We start from the raw sequence: 16,870 nt of genomic DNA on the forward strand, positions 1-16,870 counted from the left end.
CCTGCCCTTTTTGCAAACAGCTCTTGCAGGCTGGAACTCAGCCAGCCTGCAGAGCTCTTTGCAAAAGGGGAAAATCTGTGGGTTTCTCTGCTAAGAGAGAAAATCTGTGTTTTCTTTGATAAAACTAGGAAATCCATGGTTTTCTCCGTTTTCCGTGGGAAACGGAAAATTTGGATCCCTGATGATAGCTATTCAAGAAAATAAACCTAAATGCAGTACTTCCTATGTATAAGAGGACAGTTCATTATTGATGATATAGATGCAATACTTTTAAATTTTTAGAGCAACACTAATATGGCTGAACTCATCCTTCTGAATATTTACCTTAATTCACTGGATAAAGTACCTACATTAAAGTCCTCACATATTAAGCTAAGACTAAAGTCCAATTACAACATTTCCATGTGATATCAATGGGAACTACATCTTTAAAGAGAGGCTCTTATCCTTCAATGCTTTCTCAACATGATTAGGAGATTGTGTGTCTCAAACATGAAACAGCAACCAATAAAAATGCAGACTCAAATCTGTAACCATATTTTTTTAATAAATAAATTTCTTTTTAAAATATGTTTATCATTTATTCACAGTTTCAAGTTTGAAAAAGAGGGGTAATATTATTCCTGATTGAATAAATCAAAATAGAGCTAAAACAGTTTCACTTCTGGTGTAAATGACATTCCAGCAATGGCTAATATCTGTGAAAAGTGTTGCACTGAAGCTAAAAAAGGCACACACTCTTGTGCATGGTATTAACTCTTACTAAAAAGAAAATATTGATATATGCAAGGGAAATCCCCTTGTGCAATTTCCATGAATGTTACTGGTAAAAGACTTCTTATAAAGCTTTGCTTACAAAGTAACATTTCATTCAAAAAATATCGAACCGATCTATAACAGATTATATTTTTATGCAAAACATATTTTGCACCACTGAAAAGCCCATCACTTTTCAGAGAAACTGCACTTCTCAACCATAAGAAACTGGAAGCTCTACCTCTAGATTCCCATTTTAGCACTTCAAATGTAGACACGTTAGAATCTGATCATAATTGCACTGTCATGGGATAGCAATGCATTCCTCTTCTTTCCCAGGTCTACCATGTTATAAATAGATTTACTGAAGTTGAAGAGAGTAAGTACCACATGACACAGAGCCGCTGATCCCATGTTAAGCAAGGCACCAATATTATTTCTGCTACCTTGTAGCTGTTTTTGTATTTAGTAAGTCACTGAATTCCTGTATTATTGGTTTCAGTGTTCCGAGTCAGCTGTTCCAATAAAGTTAAAATTACTTCTATTCGTTCTAGCAGTCTCACACTTTTGTCAGCAGTCGCACGCAAGAGAAGGGAATAAACTTCCTTGTTGGTCTTAAGAACTTCCTCCTCTTCATTACTGCCACTGAAAAAGAAAAGATGGGTCACATGAATTGTAACGCCAAAACCCAAGAATGAGCGTATCTTCAAAATATTCTTGAACAAAACATTAACTGAATACACCATTTCTTCGTGAAATCTTGCCTTATCTTTGCTTCCATGACTCCTAGATCTCCTCTTATATCTGGAATCCTTCCTTAAACTTTGTTTTTTGGGTTTGTTTTTTTTTAGGGGGGGGGGGATGGAAAAATCAAATTATCCTACTTATTTCTACTCTAGCTTTTGACAGCAGTCTCACAAGGCTCCATTCCTCATGGTCTCACAGACTCAACCTGGGAAAACTTACTCACAAACCTGACTGAATATATTCTGACTCCCTGGTGAATTTTTCTCTATGCCAAACAATCTTCTGTCCAACCTGATGTCTCAGTCTATTGCTGACATTTCCTCTTGGCTATAGTGGGCTTAAACTGATGTCCATAACAACTCTTAATCTTTTCCTACACAAGCGGTTTTATCCGTCTCCTTTCTTAGTCACCACAGGTATCTCCTAAGTTCTCAAGCCTAAAATCTGGTCATCTTGAACTTTGCCAACTCTCTAAAGTCCCATATCCAGGCTGTTGATTATATACTTTATTCTTCCAGAGGGAATATGACAGCAATCTTCAAATATCTGAAGGGCAGTGATAAAAAAAGGGAGAGAGACTTTTTTTCTCTCACTGCAGAAAGTAGGGCTTATAATAATGGCTTGAAATTGATGCAAAGTGGGTTTAGACTCGACATCAGGAAAAACTCTGCTGTTAGAATAGTTGCAGTAGAGTAGATTGCCTATGGCAGGTTTGGCATGTGCTTCACTGGAGTTTAAGATGCTAGATAATCATTGGTCAGCGTGGCAGAGCTCCGGTGGGGCGCGCACTAGGGCTATGCAAAGCTTCGGTCCCCAATTTGATTTGGTGGAAATTCGGCCCGAATCCAAATCAAATCAAATCTAACCCTTTAATCTCTGCAAATCAAATCAGAACCCTCCGAATCATTCAGAAAGATTCAGCAATTCGGATACAGACAGCTTTAAATGTTTTTTCTGCAAACTTCAAGGTACCAGGTGGCCTGCCGGTCAATGCTGTGATGCTGGGGTGGATGGAGCGTCCCACAGGAGTGCAGGGGGCTCCCCAGCGTGCTCAGCAGCAGACCCAGAAATAGATCAGAAGCACTTCCAGTCCACTGGGGAGCGCATGCCACTCCCCAGCTCAGCGACTGGTGCCTACTGGGTCTGGGGGGGCACCCAGGGTCTCTCGCAGCCAACTGCCAAGCTGGAGGGGGGAGAGCAGGAGGTCCCCCAGCATGCTCCCCGGCAGCCCTGGAAGTGGACCGGAAGTACTTCTGGTTTCACCATTGAGCATGCGCCCCCCCTCCTGTGGGATGCTCTATCCGCCCCAGCATCGCAGTGTTCATAAGCCACACCTGGTACCTAGGAGGTATGTAGAAAAAAATACTTAAAACTGTGTCTACAGCTGAATCACTGATTCTTTGAATCAGCATTGAATTTTCAGATGCAGATTCGGCCAAATCAAATTGGGGATAGTGATCCAAATCAACAAATTGAGTCGCTGTCCCCGACTGGGGCCGACTCCGAATCAAATATGGCCCATTTCACACACCCCTAGTGCTTTAGGGCTATCACAGGCTCTGGGGAGCCTGTTTTTGGGAGCAACAGGGAAAAGCCTTCCCTGCTAACCGATGTAATGCGGAAGGTAGGTGCCAGAGCACCTTAAGTGCTTTGCCACTAAAACCTGGATCAGGCAGCAGGCAGGTGCAGCCCAGCCCCAATAAGTGGCCATTTTAAGTCCCAGGCAAGCAGGGCTGGAGGCAGCGGTTTCCTACCAGACACCAGGGAAGCAACATCTCCCAGAGGAGCAGCTGCTGTGAGAACAGCCCGGAGGTAAGGGTGAGGCTATGGGGAAGAAGGAGGCCTCACTGGTCCTGGGCACGACCTAAAACTGCACCCCGCCGGGACAGGGAAGCCTGGTGGCCCAACCATCTTCCCCAGCCCTGCCCCACACCACCACTTGCCTCTGTGCTCCAGGGGCGAAGGGTAAGTGAGCCTGAGCCCGAGCCGGGCCTTGGCTGCCTCGGAGGCTCAAGCCCCGCCCTCCCTCCTCCCCCTCCGGCCAGGGCTGAGGGTTTTCCACCCTTTTTGCAAATCGGCTCTTGCAGGCTGGAGCTGTGCCAGCCACAAGAGCTCCTTGCAAAAGCGGGGAATTCGCAGATTTCTCTGCTAAAAAGAGAAATCCGCGTTTTCTCCGATAAAAACAGGTAATCCATGGTTTTCTCCATTTTTCCCATGGGAAACAGAAAAATCTGGATCCCTGGTCATCAGGCACCATTTATCCTTTCAAAGAACAGCTGCTAAGGTTGTTTTCCTAGCATACTCCTGCAACCCTATCACTCCTAAGCTTCATCTCTCTATTGGCTCCACAGCTTTATACCACTTGCATCCAAAAGTCAATCCCTAATAACTCAGAAAAGTGCCCCGAAACTAAAACCCAAACATATCATATATATTTGTCAAAAGTGGCCAGTTAGCATACTTGTAAATGCTTCGGAAACTGCCAATAAACAGAGGAACAATTAAATTTATAACACTTGGCACAAAGCTGCAACAGGTCTATTTACTGCAGAGAACAGGCAGGCAATAAAAAAAACCCACTGAAAAACGAAGTATTTCTAGAATAAATTGCAAGAATGCCCAGCACTAAACATTACTTTGAATTTCTATTTTCCTCCACAGTTTATATAGCTTAATTCAATTCTGCTTAAGCATTTAACTTTTTAGAACGATGCCCTGCTTTCATCTCATTTTGTAGATATGCTGCAAGTTTCTTGGTGTGAGCTGTACTGTTTCAAAGGGGGGGGTAGCTTCTTCCATTCCCCTTGACAAAGTGCATCGGAGCCCTGAAGCAGCCAGGGCAAGTTCTTAGCTCTCTCCCTAGCCAAGCCAGCAGTTACTGCAGAGGAAGGCAGACATTCCTCTTCCCCTCACAAAATAGAAACTGAATGTGCAAATATTCCTTGATCAGTTAAACAGAAAGAGAAATTTAGCTAAACCTCAAAGTGCTTTTATAGTTTTTGAATGAAACAGACATGTCAGTTGCACTAAGATGCTATGACATCACCATTTTCCTTTTATTTTGCAGTGCTTGAAAAATGAACGCTAAAACCTAATTATATTGAAATTTATGTACCATGTATAGAAGCTTCAATATAAAACCAATTTAAAAACAGAATATCAGTGATTAGAATAGTGGATGGAAAGAGAACATTTAAATAGTCTATGACATTATACCCTCTGCAAGGCTATGAAATATGAGGGTACAAACCTGAAACAATTACTAGTGTTAGTCAATTACTCTTCATATCAATTTGTTTAAAGAGACGGGTAATACTTTGGTCCTCAGCATTTCATATATTAATATTGCCATCTTGTGGATGCTTTCTGAAAAAAGTTAAATACAACTAACTGTTGCCAAGTAGGCAGAGTTAGTGGTTCTATTCTAGCCCTTTATCGTTCCATGGATCAGTCTCTCACAACCCTCTCAACTACTTCGAGACCTTCTCTTCAGAAGGATGGACATATTTGATAGTTAAACTTAATTTAACAGAACAACATCAACCACTGCAGTTTTCACAACTGTATTTATACACTGAAATACAAAGATACTTCAACCTTACCACTAACTGAACACTTAATAAAGCACGGATCACTAAAGCAATCTGTCAGCATCACAGAATTTTTGTAAATAAGACTTGGGTTGGATGATTTTGCTGTTATTTTCCCCTAATGCTCTCTGTTCTGCCTTAGTGTCTACAGTCAGTGCTGATGGTGTCACCATAATTTTGCAGCACAGGAGTAAAAAATATTTTTCAGGGTCACACCAGGCAGGATTAAACGTATCTAAATCTCTGTCCAAGAGTTCAAATGTGGTGTTAGCAACTACTACATTCTCATGACTTTAATCTGGAGAACAGCTTAAGGTTGTCATGTACTGAAAGAGTAAGAGGCCAGGTTTTTATTTTAAATGAAATCCTGGCAGTGAGAGAAAAATCTTACATGGAAGGAGATGCTCCTTTATTCTGCTTCTATTTAATTTTTAGAAAAGATATAGTTCACCCAGACAAACATAGCTCTTCATGGTTTAGAACTACATCTCATTAGTATACCTGCTAATTCACAGATGTGTAAGATTTAATACTTTGTGATAGCTTTTCAGTCATTTGTGCCAGCAAGCAATGATTTACCATAGGCAGAAGTAAGGTAGGCTTACTAATGTTAAAAACAAACATGTATCTACATCAAGTGCACTGAACAACAGTAGTAGGCAACTACCGATCCTCTGGACCATACTGTACGCTTAAGAGATCTAGTCACCAAGACTTTGATGCATACACCTAGGCAAGAATATGGGGGAGTGGAGGCTTCCCAAGATCTGCCATCCCCTCTTCACACCACTGAGACAGAATCCAAAGGCCAGACTTATTGAGTCTTACGAATCTCAGAATAAGCAGGTATACTAACGAGATGTAGTTCTAAACAATAGAGAGCTATGTTTGTGTACTGCAGAGGATTGCTTTACATTTTTTTTTTTATTTTTTAGAAAAGACAGAGTTTACCCAGCAATAAATAAGAACTACTGCTAACTGCTTAATGTCTCAGCAAGGGTATATGTTTCTGTCAGGGTGATATCCCAGGGCATTTATACACACATATTTTTGGCTGGGATGCACCGGAGATCCATGCAGTTGGGTAAGCAAGCAGTTGTGTAAGCATGCAGTTGCACAAGCGGCAAAATGTGCATCAGCGTGCAGAAAATGGCAACAGCATGCTTTTGAACTAAAACACCTTCAATGGGTTTTAGCACAAACGCGCGCCACCGCCATTTTCTCAGCACTGATGCATATCTCGTTGCTTATACAACTGCAGGCATCACAGTGCCAGAAGATTTTAGAAGTGCCTGGCACTGCAGTGCAAACATGTAACAAATGCCCCCATAGCTTTTTTCCCAATCAAGGAGTACCCACAAAACAGTGGGGTCTAGGGTTTTGAGGCACCCTATACTCACCTTGCTCTGGAGTCTGCAACATTGTGGTATTTTATAGGAACTACCCCAGCATGAGTAGCTCCATTACATTGCCACCAGATCCTCCAGTTGGATGTGGTTTATGGTCATTAATACCCAGGACCCACACACACACACACAGTATGAGTGACTATAAGCTGCATCTGACTGGAGGGCCTGGTATACATATTTAAAAAAAGGAGATGTAGCTTAATCAAGTTTTACGGAGACACACAAAAAAATAAATCATAAAGATCTAGAATGGCCAGTACTGTCTAAATGTCTTACAGCTACATAAAAAAAATGCACAGTTTGTATCTAAAATAGGAACTGCCATACATGCATGCAGCTAGAAATGCATATCATGAAAGCTAAATATGTTTTAACTTACCCAATTTTCTTTTTTGTTGAAGATAACAATTTAATGGACTGGAGAAGGAGGAATGATAGTCGAGATTCAAATATACCAAGAAGTTTCATTACTTCATCTTTATTAAGGTTAGAAGTAGAGTCACCAAGTGCTGTATTCCCACCATTACTTGTATCCTCATTCATCTGAAAAACAGGAAGACATTTCACCTAACGCAGTCAGGAAACTATTTTTACATCAAGTCTAAATATCAGACTTTTGAGTTTAATCAATTCATTAAAATGTACAATGGTATCATCAAGGATACTATTGCATCTTTTCATTATCAAACTCCTTTGGTAATACATTTACACCAGTATACAACAGTTAAATGCCAGTTGGCTGTGCAATAATTCCAAGTCACTATGTAGTGTGTTTTATATAGCCCATCCACCACTTCAGTTAAGAACAGCGTGAAAACAAGCTTTGATAACTACTGCTCAAATTACATATCTTAATGTGAAATGGTACTGGCATGGCAGTATAACCAGCCGTAATGACTAATACAAACTTTGGGATCCCTGTGATAAGGCTCTACCACTAATAATCTTACAAATGTTCATACTTCAATGACACGGTGAAAAACTAAAAGCCCTGCTCAAAAGATATGTACATGTATGCTCAAAAATTTCAGAGAACTTGTAATTGCAATATAATAGCACTGCATTAAAAAGTTGTCTTATAAACGTATCATAGAGTATCATGGAAGAAGTGAATATAAAAACATGAGTACATTAAAATGTTGAAACAATAAAAATAGACTTTCATTTCTACTAGGTATACCATGACTCTGGCATTGCTGGAAGAGAACTTTTGACAGAGACAACTCTAAAATGAACCTAGCCCCAAAGAAGAAAATCCTGACACTTTTGACTTGCCCTTGGCCTCTGTGCCTATAGAACAGTCAGTGCCAGTCAGAAAGGTATTCCAGCACGTATATGGCTCATCTAGTCCCATTGAAGTAAATGAACTGAGCCACCTAGGAATAAATTATGATACTTTTAAATATTAAGCTAAGGTTTCAAAGAATAAATAAGTCCATTATCATGTATAAATCACAAACAAACAATGTTTTATAGTCACCTAAGTTGGTGCGACTGATTATGATCTGTCTTGCAGTTTACATGAGATCTTTTTTCCTTGCCTACCTGATCACATTCAGCTGCGATTTCCTTTTTGATCAGCTGGAACGCACATTTGGTCTTTATCATTATATCTAGAGCCCCAGATAAAGTCTTTAGTTTTCCAGCACTACTATTTTGACCTAAAAATATAAGAACAGGTTACACTGTGGATGAAAGACTACATGACTAAAGATTCCAAAGTCTTACATGAACTCTGCATTACCCCATTTCACTGAACCCCACTACCTCACAGCATAGTCATGACCCAGAATAGTGCAATATCATTCTTGCTCCAAGAAAATGGCCAGGACATCCATCAGTAATCATCTTGCTCTGTAGTCATCTCCTCCAAAAAAATCTTTCTGTAACCCAACTTACTTGCCATCTGGAACTCTGCAAAAGCTACTCTTTCCAATTGCACACGAAGGAGCTCGCAGGGTGCATCCTTTAGGAGTTGAAAAAGCTTTACTGCTTTATTATAATGAAGGTCAACTAATATCCTATGCTGTTTCCTTAAATGCTCATCACCAACCTGAAACCAAAATTACAAAGACAGTTTCAAGGAAGCTATCATATCAGCGTTAGGATTCAGGCAAAAAAAAAAAGAGCAAAAACACTGCCTACTGGTGATGGGATTCAACCAGCGAGTGCCCTGCTTATTCCAATAACTATTCTGTTAAATAGAACTTTAAGATGTGTCACCTTGTATTACTTTTTCTTTTCCACCCCCCAAGTATTAGTTGCATAGCTAAAACATGTGGTTATAGCTTGTGGTTTTAAGCAATTAGTCATGCACAGCAACAGCAAAACAATGTTAAAAAGAAAAAAGGCTTCTTCTAAGCAACATTTAAACAAGTTGAAAGCAACACAACCTCCATTATTAAAGTATTATAAAGTATAGACCTTCAGCAAAAACACTAGAAGAGAAGCAAGGTGGGGGAAGAGTATGTTTGTTAAAAAAAAAAGCAAAACGTATTTATCATCAATTAGTTATATCATGGCAGCATCTAGCGACCGCAACCAAAGTTGGGCCCCAATTAGGTGCTAATAAGACAACAGATGGACAGCTTCCTCACTTTGCACTCCAGAAATTTCATGTTAGATTTGCAAACAAAAGTCTACTTCCATTTATAATAAATATATTTATACATATAACCATGCATACACACTATATGTGCATTTACACATATGGCCATTTTTAATCTCTCCCTCTCCAGCTAATACACAAGGCAATGTTTTAAACTAATACCTGGTTTCTCAAGCAACTATGATACATGGAAGCCAGTCTGTGATGAATGGTTGCAGCCCGATACTGGCAGAGGGGCTGTCGTGCAGATGCTGTATCAACATCACAGTATTTCAGAGATTTCATCATGGCCTCACTAACTTCCTTCTCTATCTATAAACAAAAAGACTTCATGAAGTAATGTCAAAGTTTACTTTGAAAGAAGACCCAATACAAAAAGAAATGAGTGGGGGGGTATTTGTGGCACTCTGGTTTCTACTAAAGAAAAAAAATACCCATAAAAGTAGGTAATATAAGTTAGTTTGCAGCTTTTAATGCGCCATATCATTCTGTTGGCAGTAGCTGCTCTACAACAGTTCTTTTATACAATAAAGAATTACAAATTACGTAAGTGCTACAGTTAACAGCAGGAGTTCTTTACTATGCTGCTCAATCTTCATGAAAAACTACAAGAATGGCTTGCTTTTAACAGATGTAATCAGAAATCCTCTTTTCATTACCTGTTCCTGGGCCTTTCTAGATAATGGAGCATAATCCTGCTGCAAAGTTGCCATGGTAAAATAGGTGGTAGAGAGTTCCCAATTCACAGAATCCCAAACTGCTGGATGCACCTCTCTCTTCCCTAGAGATCTTAAAGCCTTCAGATAGTAATCAATCGCCTATAACATAGATATACAATAAAACTGCTGGTTATTTAGACAGGTTTATAATAAACAATGACAGATTCTGTACTCATTCTGCTACAGAGCTCATCTGGACCTCTCAGCAATTTCCTCACATTCAATTTTCTATCGAAAACTAGCAGTACTATATGCAGGTACAAAATTCAAGATTTTAAATTCAGAGGGGGAAAAAGAAAAAGGCATGTTAGCATGTAGGCATAGGACTGGACTCAAAATTAAACAGTAAGACTGAGATCCTCCTCTTCTACTCAAAAGGAAAAGCTTTGTGCAAGACAGTCCATTCAATCCTGGAAGCAGGGTTCAAAATGCATCTGTACAGCACAAAGCAGCTGGCCCTTACAAATCGTCAGGCTGACAGTATATTCTGGAGACCCACTAGCCAGGTCTCATCCAGTTTTCCTGTACACCCAGAAGTCTTACTCTAAAACAAATCACTAAAAGCAACCACAAACTTTGACCCTGCACCACAAACTAAACCATTCAGGTCTATCCTGATCACTCAAAAGTTTCTAAAAGCATTCTTGCCCCAACCCTCACAAATGGAGGGCCTGTTCATTCAGTCCAGGTACTGAGTTCTTATAGTTCTTTTGATAAGGGTTGGGAGTAGAGTGTGCTCCCAGTAAACTGGTCCAAATTCAAAATTGTCCCAACTTCCTCAACTACTGCAGAGAATCATGACAAATTCCATTTCATTGCAGTGGCCTGCCATATACTTTATGAAGCCTTGGGGATCCTTGTGAATGACAGGTACACCACTTGCATGTAAATTATTTCTCTTTCTGAGGCCTTACCAATCAGGCCTCAATGGGATGGAATAGATTAAGGAGTCCCCTGCTTCCCCTATCTGACCAGTCATTAAATGAATGGTGCAAAATTAAAAAAAACAACAACAAAAAAAACCCCAACAACAACAGTCTCCTTTAAATTCCACAGTTATACTAGTATTTTTATCAGGCATGTTTAAAGTTTTTCCTCTCTTCACTGAGGTCCTAAACTCTTAAAGAAGGAACACTTTAAAGCTAGATCAGAAGATTCAATTTTAAAATATTTAAGATAAAAAATTATATGGTTCTCAGATAAGTGATACAAAAGAATGTTTAGAGTTTTCAAGTTAAATATAATATGAATTTAACATATACACTAAAACTAATAACAGCACCAGGGCTGGGAAAGTAACAATCCAAAAGCTTTCACAAAAGGATATTGCAATACAAACCCTTCCAGTTTTGTAAGTCAAAACCAGCAATGGCTGAACATTTGTAATAATTACATTTTACATGCACCACATTTTATATACTATGCTTCATTTTATAATTCTGTTTTAAAAAGACTATTACTAGGCATTTTCAACACAGAGAAGCTTCAAGTTTACTTAGATACAAGTGATATAATAGAAGATTAAGCCATCTTCAAAATGATTTGATAGGTTGACATAGATAAGGCCTTACTAATGAATATGGCACCTGACAGTCTAAACTCAAACATGCCATTTCTTACTTAATCTGCATGTGTAATGAAATTGTTAGTTATGCATATGCACTCACTTATACAAATCACCTGCTTGCACAGTCTTGGTTTGTGTGGACACCTGTGGCTGCTTGCAGACATTAAAAAAGAAAAAGAGCAAAAGAAAAAGCGCTTTACCAGAAGCAGCAGCACATTACTTGGACCCGACTCCACAGCATCTGTATAGAACAGGCACTTCAGCGAGGCTTTTTGGCACTTTTAGCTAAAGTTGATTCAATCAGCTATTAAAGTGCCCCACTAAAGCTCCCAGTCTTTATGAATGTCAGGCTAGCCAGATCCAACTAACATGCTTCCCTCTCTGGACATGTGCTAGGCTTGGCGCAGGAGCATGCCGAGTTTTAAATAACGTACCCTTTTTTGCTTTTTAACATCTGCAAGCTGCCTGAGTGATTTATCTTTTGGAGGGGAAAGAGGCAGAGAAAGTAGTAAAATTAAGCCATGGTGTAATACTACCTTTAGTACCTGACAGAACTTAATTTTCTTCATCTGGAGGTTTTTTAGGTTTTTTGTTTTTTTGTTTTTTTTTTAACAACCAGCTTTACTGTTCCTGTTCATTTTCAACTAATTTAAATACAAATTCACAACACTACAAAATACTTCTATTACTACATTTAGGCTACAACTGTAATAGTCATAACTTCTGCCATTTAAAAGTACCTAGAAGTCAGTCCTTATCTGGAGTCTCCTTATACTTGTGTGTGTAAGCCTCACAGGCCCATTCCTGAGAGAGAGGAATTTCAACCTGGTTGACAGGCTTGTTACCTTGTTATAATAAAGGGCCTCTTCCGGGGAAAATTCTCGCTTGAAATCTTCTCCAGCAGCACAGTGGGCTTGAGCACAAATTCTCATCAATCTTCCTGTATTACACAACAGAAGAGCAGCATTGGTTGCATCATCAATTGATTCAAAATTCTGGATGCCTTTTTCAAAGCAAGAGAAACTCTTCTTCCACAGTTGCTGCTCTGTTGCAGATACACTTTTGCTCACTAGATCAAAATAAAAAGCAATCTTACAATTCCAGTCAAGTTTCTTAAAGATTTCCTGCCAGCATCTCTATCAAATAACTCTTCTTATGCTGTTCTACTAGAAGCTGTTCTGGAATATGAAGTCACATCTACATTAGCAAGCTTCTGACATCAGAAGCAGCACACCTGAATATGCCATGAGGTCCTGGACAAGCTTCCTCCCCAAAAATAGGAGCAGGATAGCTGTGGCCTCATGGCAATTCAGGCAGGCTACTTAGCACTGCTGAATGACTGCCAATTAGCCCAACCATGCTGCTGCAACACTATCAGTTTGGAATGAGGCTTGCCAGAGCAGTGTGACTTAAGGGGCAGCACTGTCTGAGCTGGCAAAGTAACTGCATAGACATGGGCAAAGACTATTGTGCAAATTTAAAGATGTAATCTCTCAAGCACTCAACCCTTCTTAGAATAAAGAAAAAAAAATACCTTCCCCTGACTAGTAGTTATAGAAATAAATTTGTGATTAGGCTTATAAAGCAGGTATAGATTCTGAATATGTCAGTTGACTCTGCATTCTTCATGTTATACTGGTGAATCCGTTTAATGTCTTGTGATGATATGAAGTAAAAAAAAAAATCAAACAAACAACCCCCACAAAACTTAGGGTGGTGGTAAGATAATAATTAAAGAAGTGTCCAGCAATTTCAAGGATCCAAGATACCAGTTATTGCCTATTATAGGCATATTAACATCTGATGCAACATTTGTTTTACCAGGAGTTAACAAATAGGTAAATGATTTAACAACCAGTTGCTTAAAAATTAACATTAAGTTCAATTTCAGCTACAGCTCTTATTTTGTTAAAAATGGAAATTATAAAAATTCATTCTCAAAAGTTAGCATTTTTGGGAAGGGCAGCATATACAAGGCTAATAATTGGGCAAAGAAGTCTATAATAAAATAAGGAAAGAGTCACAAAAAAAATAAAATCTCCCAAGTACATGCAAATTATTTAGAGAGTATCCGGAAAGCATAGGACTCATGCAAGCTTAGAGAACTAGTGCTGTTTGTTTTATGTTTTGGTTTGGGTTTTTTTAAATAATGATTTTCCTTAAATCTGTATTTGTTTTGCAAATAGCATTCTTCTTTCAGGAAAGAAAACGTCAATCGAGTCATTTCCACTGAGGCTTACACATGCATGTGCACACGCATGCATGCATGCACAAAATAAAAAATAAAAGCAAGACCCACAAAAATGCTAACAGCATGTCATTCTGGGCACAGGGCATAGTTTTAGTGAGTTCACTATGGCTATTTGCACTGCACAAAAGGGAAGAACAGTCTGTGAAGGATGAGGTGAGGGCCTAATAAGAAAAGCAACAACTATTTTTGTTAAGAGTTGTGTTAATGCTCCATTACTTTTTTCAGGTAATTACAGCTACTTTGAAGATTTTCTCCAACACTAATTTTCCACGTATCAGACTTCTATGTTTACATGTAAATCACAATGCCCAGAGAACCAGTGTTTATAATGGAAACAACAATAACAACAAATAAAAGAATTAAACAACAACAAAAAATCTCAAGGGGTATCTTTCCAATGTTATTTATGAAGATAATTGCCATTCCACTATTTTATTCAGAATTCTACATCAAATAAATTACTAGAGGTAAAAAACCATCTTTAAAAAAATAAATACAATAATATACTTGCCCACTCTCTCAGTCTGTACTGCTGCTGCCTGGTTCATGTAAAACACTCCAATTTCGTTTCTGATATTTCCCAGTCTCTTCAGTACTTGCGTATGCTGCTCTGCATTTTGTTTTTTTAAGTTACTAAAAAGCAAAATTTCATTAGCTGCCTCATAGCATTTGCAGCTAACTGAAAGCTGGCATTCTAAGTCTGTAGATAAGTCAGTAGCCCAAGCAAATACTGGAAACAAAGCATAAAGAAGTGTCAATTGAGTATTTCCCCCCCAAAAAATTATGAATCCATTCAAGTAACAGTGAAAAGTTTAATAATAAGGTTTGAAAACATGACTGTGTTGGCACTTATAATAAAAGGGTGCTATAGATCCTAAGAAATGACAGAATTTAGTTATTACTTTAAAAAAAAACAACCCCCCCAAAAACAAACATTTAACAGGTACATTTAGAAGTATAATAAAGTTCTCCTAGAAGGCAGCCTTCCTTAAAAGGGATCAATTCACTTTCTATACTCTGCTTTTTCTTTAAGACGCAATAAAGCAGCATCATGAAACCCACCCCAAGAGGAATATACTAGACTGGTTTGCCAGGATCCAACAAAACTCCTTAAAATTAAGATCAGCCACTGGGAACCACAGTAATTTATCCATATACATTACTTCAATAATATACCTTGACAGTTGGATTCTCTATTAAGGCTGTGCAGTATTTCCTGATCTTCTTTTGTTTGGTAGTTATATTCTTCAAGATATGCAGCTCTGTTACTTGCATTCTGGGCAAGCATTAACTGGATATCACCACAAAGAGTTAAACACTGACAAAGAAACAGCAGCACCTCAGGAAGCACATTGGTGCAGAGACAACAGTATGTATCTGGTAGGGAAAAGCCAAAGAAAAGATAAATTAAACACCAAGAGATTTGAAACATGTGAAATGAAACTATAAGTTCATAGAAGCATGACCATGTTAAACTAGTGCTATCTTACATGAAAGTTCTCCCAGCTCATTGCCCAGATCTAACTAGGAAAATTGTTTTCGCGACTCTTTCCCTGTTAGGTATGCAAAGCTAATACAGCTACAGGAAAGCTAATTGAAACTCTTGCTCACAGGGAATAGAATTATTAACTAAGTTACCAATAAAAAAAGACAACCACTGAAGACCAAGGGATTTTCACAAATATAACGGGGCCAATGTACCCCCTAGAATCTCTATGACTAATTAAGAATAAACAGGTTAGAAAGAACAGTGGGATCATCAGTCAAACAGCGAGTCTACACAAATGACATATTAGAAACTGCCCCAGGTTTTTATTTATTTCTTTTTAACCAAAGTAGCAATTTTAAATTTGTGAGATGGTAATTGGGGGGGGGGGGAGGGAGGGGAGAATCATAATGCATTTTTTTTAAAGTACAACTGCACACTAAATCTACAACAATTCTTGTATATCCATTCTCACTCCCAGAATTTCAGAACAGAATCAGAATGCATCACTCCCCTCTCAAGTCTCAGCAGCATTTTCCATTTTATGAGTATCTGATTGAAGTTTGAGAGTGAATTTAACAGTTCTGAAAATGAGTGCATCAGCCAAGCATAACAAAAAGGTGCTGCTAGAACTTTTTCTGCACATGTTTGGCAAGACTTCAAGCCTCAAACTGTATCCCAATTTCTGCTCTCAGCCTCAAGTAAAACAGCTATTTATGCCAAATTGTATTAGTTCTGCACTGGGGAACAAGACAGAAGACAACCACAATCCAATGCACCCACCTTGTCCTTTATTATAATACAACGGTGGTTTAGAGCAAGAGATTAGTATGCCAGGTTCCACCTTTCAAATAGCACTGACTTTGTCAATGGAGGGGGTTGTATCCAACTTCATACGTTCTACCATGTTTATGGTGGGGAAGAGTGTGGGGGGGTTGGCAGTAAGTTCCAAAAACTTACCGTGGCAGTGCAAAGCTAGTTTAATGTACCGTAACGCTCTTCCATATTTCTGAAGACTCATGGCTGCGTCAGACAGAATATAGTAAGCCCTTGATGACTTCAGAATCAGATGCAGTTTCATTTCATACTGCCAGGATCCAGGAATCATTCCCGACTGACTGAAACGTTTACCCTTTTGAAATGAGCCCACTGTAATGTAAAAATAAAATCAATAAATCTTATTTTGAAATATAGCCCAGGAATCAAACTTAGCTTCACTGGCTTATAGGCTAACATTTAATCCATCACCCTACAGTGATGCACAGGTAGATTTATTCAACCTTCTGTATTTTTACATCACATTTTCCTATTTAAACTTCTAGCACTGCCATCTGGTGATCTCAAGATACTCGACCAAGGTGAACTACCATAGATGGTATCATTTTAACTAAGCACACAGGTTTGAAAGCTTTTGAGACCCAGTGGCCTACTGGTTGATACAGTTCTTCTCACATTTAAGATCAAACAAAATTGGGATGAAGCCATCGACAAATGTGGCTTTTTGCCGTGCTGAAACTAAGGGTGCAGCTCAGCCTTTACAATAGTCCACAGTTGGAGGCTTCCTCAGTTCCCAGGTTCGAGGAAATTGCACCAGCCAGTTTCTGTCAGAAAGTCTTCCTCAAATAAGCAGATGGAAATGCATCCTGGTGGAGGCTGCTTCCTCGATGCCAGAGCAGACCTGGAACCAGGCAAAATGTGCCACCAGCATGGAGCCAAACAGGTTCCAGTCCTGGCTTT

General features: G+C 39.0%; 1 protein-coding gene across 2 annotated transcripts in view; it reads right to left on the minus strand.

Annotated features, from left to right (window-relative positions):
* Window positions 1-526: 526 nt before the first annotated feature.
* EDRF1 (erythroid differentiation regulatory factor 1) overlaps window positions 527-16,870 on the minus strand; it is a 42,475-nt gene continuing 26,131 nt past the window's right edge. For both annotated transcript variants that reach the window (XM_006258136.4, XM_019482852.2), the window contains 10 exons: window positions 16,094-16,282; window positions 14,824-15,024; window positions 14,159-14,377; window positions 12,242-12,465; window positions 9,770-9,928; window positions 9,273-9,422; window positions 8,402-8,555; window positions 8,048-8,163; window positions 6,882-7,045; window positions 527-1,401 (listed from right to left, as the gene is read on the minus strand). In XM_006258136.4, the coding sequence (XP_006258198.1) occupies window positions 1,230-1,401; window positions 6,882-7,045; window positions 8,048-8,163; window positions 8,402-8,555; window positions 9,273-9,422; window positions 9,770-9,928; window positions 12,242-12,465; window positions 14,159-14,377; window positions 14,824-15,024; window positions 16,094-16,282 (1,748 nt within the window). In that variant the 3' untranslated portion in view covers window positions 527-1,229. The remainder of the gene's footprint in view (window positions 1,402-6,881; window positions 7,046-8,047; window positions 8,164-8,401; window positions 8,556-9,272; window positions 9,423-9,769; window positions 9,929-12,241; window positions 12,466-14,158; window positions 14,378-14,823; window positions 15,025-16,093; window positions 16,283-16,870) is intronic.

Source organism: Alligator mississippiensis, chromosome 6 (assembly GCF_030867095.1).
Source record: "Alligator mississippiensis isolate rAllMis1 chromosome 6, rAllMis1, whole genome shotgun sequence".
Taxonomy (NCBI): domain Eukaryota; kingdom Metazoa; phylum Chordata; order Crocodylia; family Alligatoridae; genus Alligator; species Alligator mississippiensis.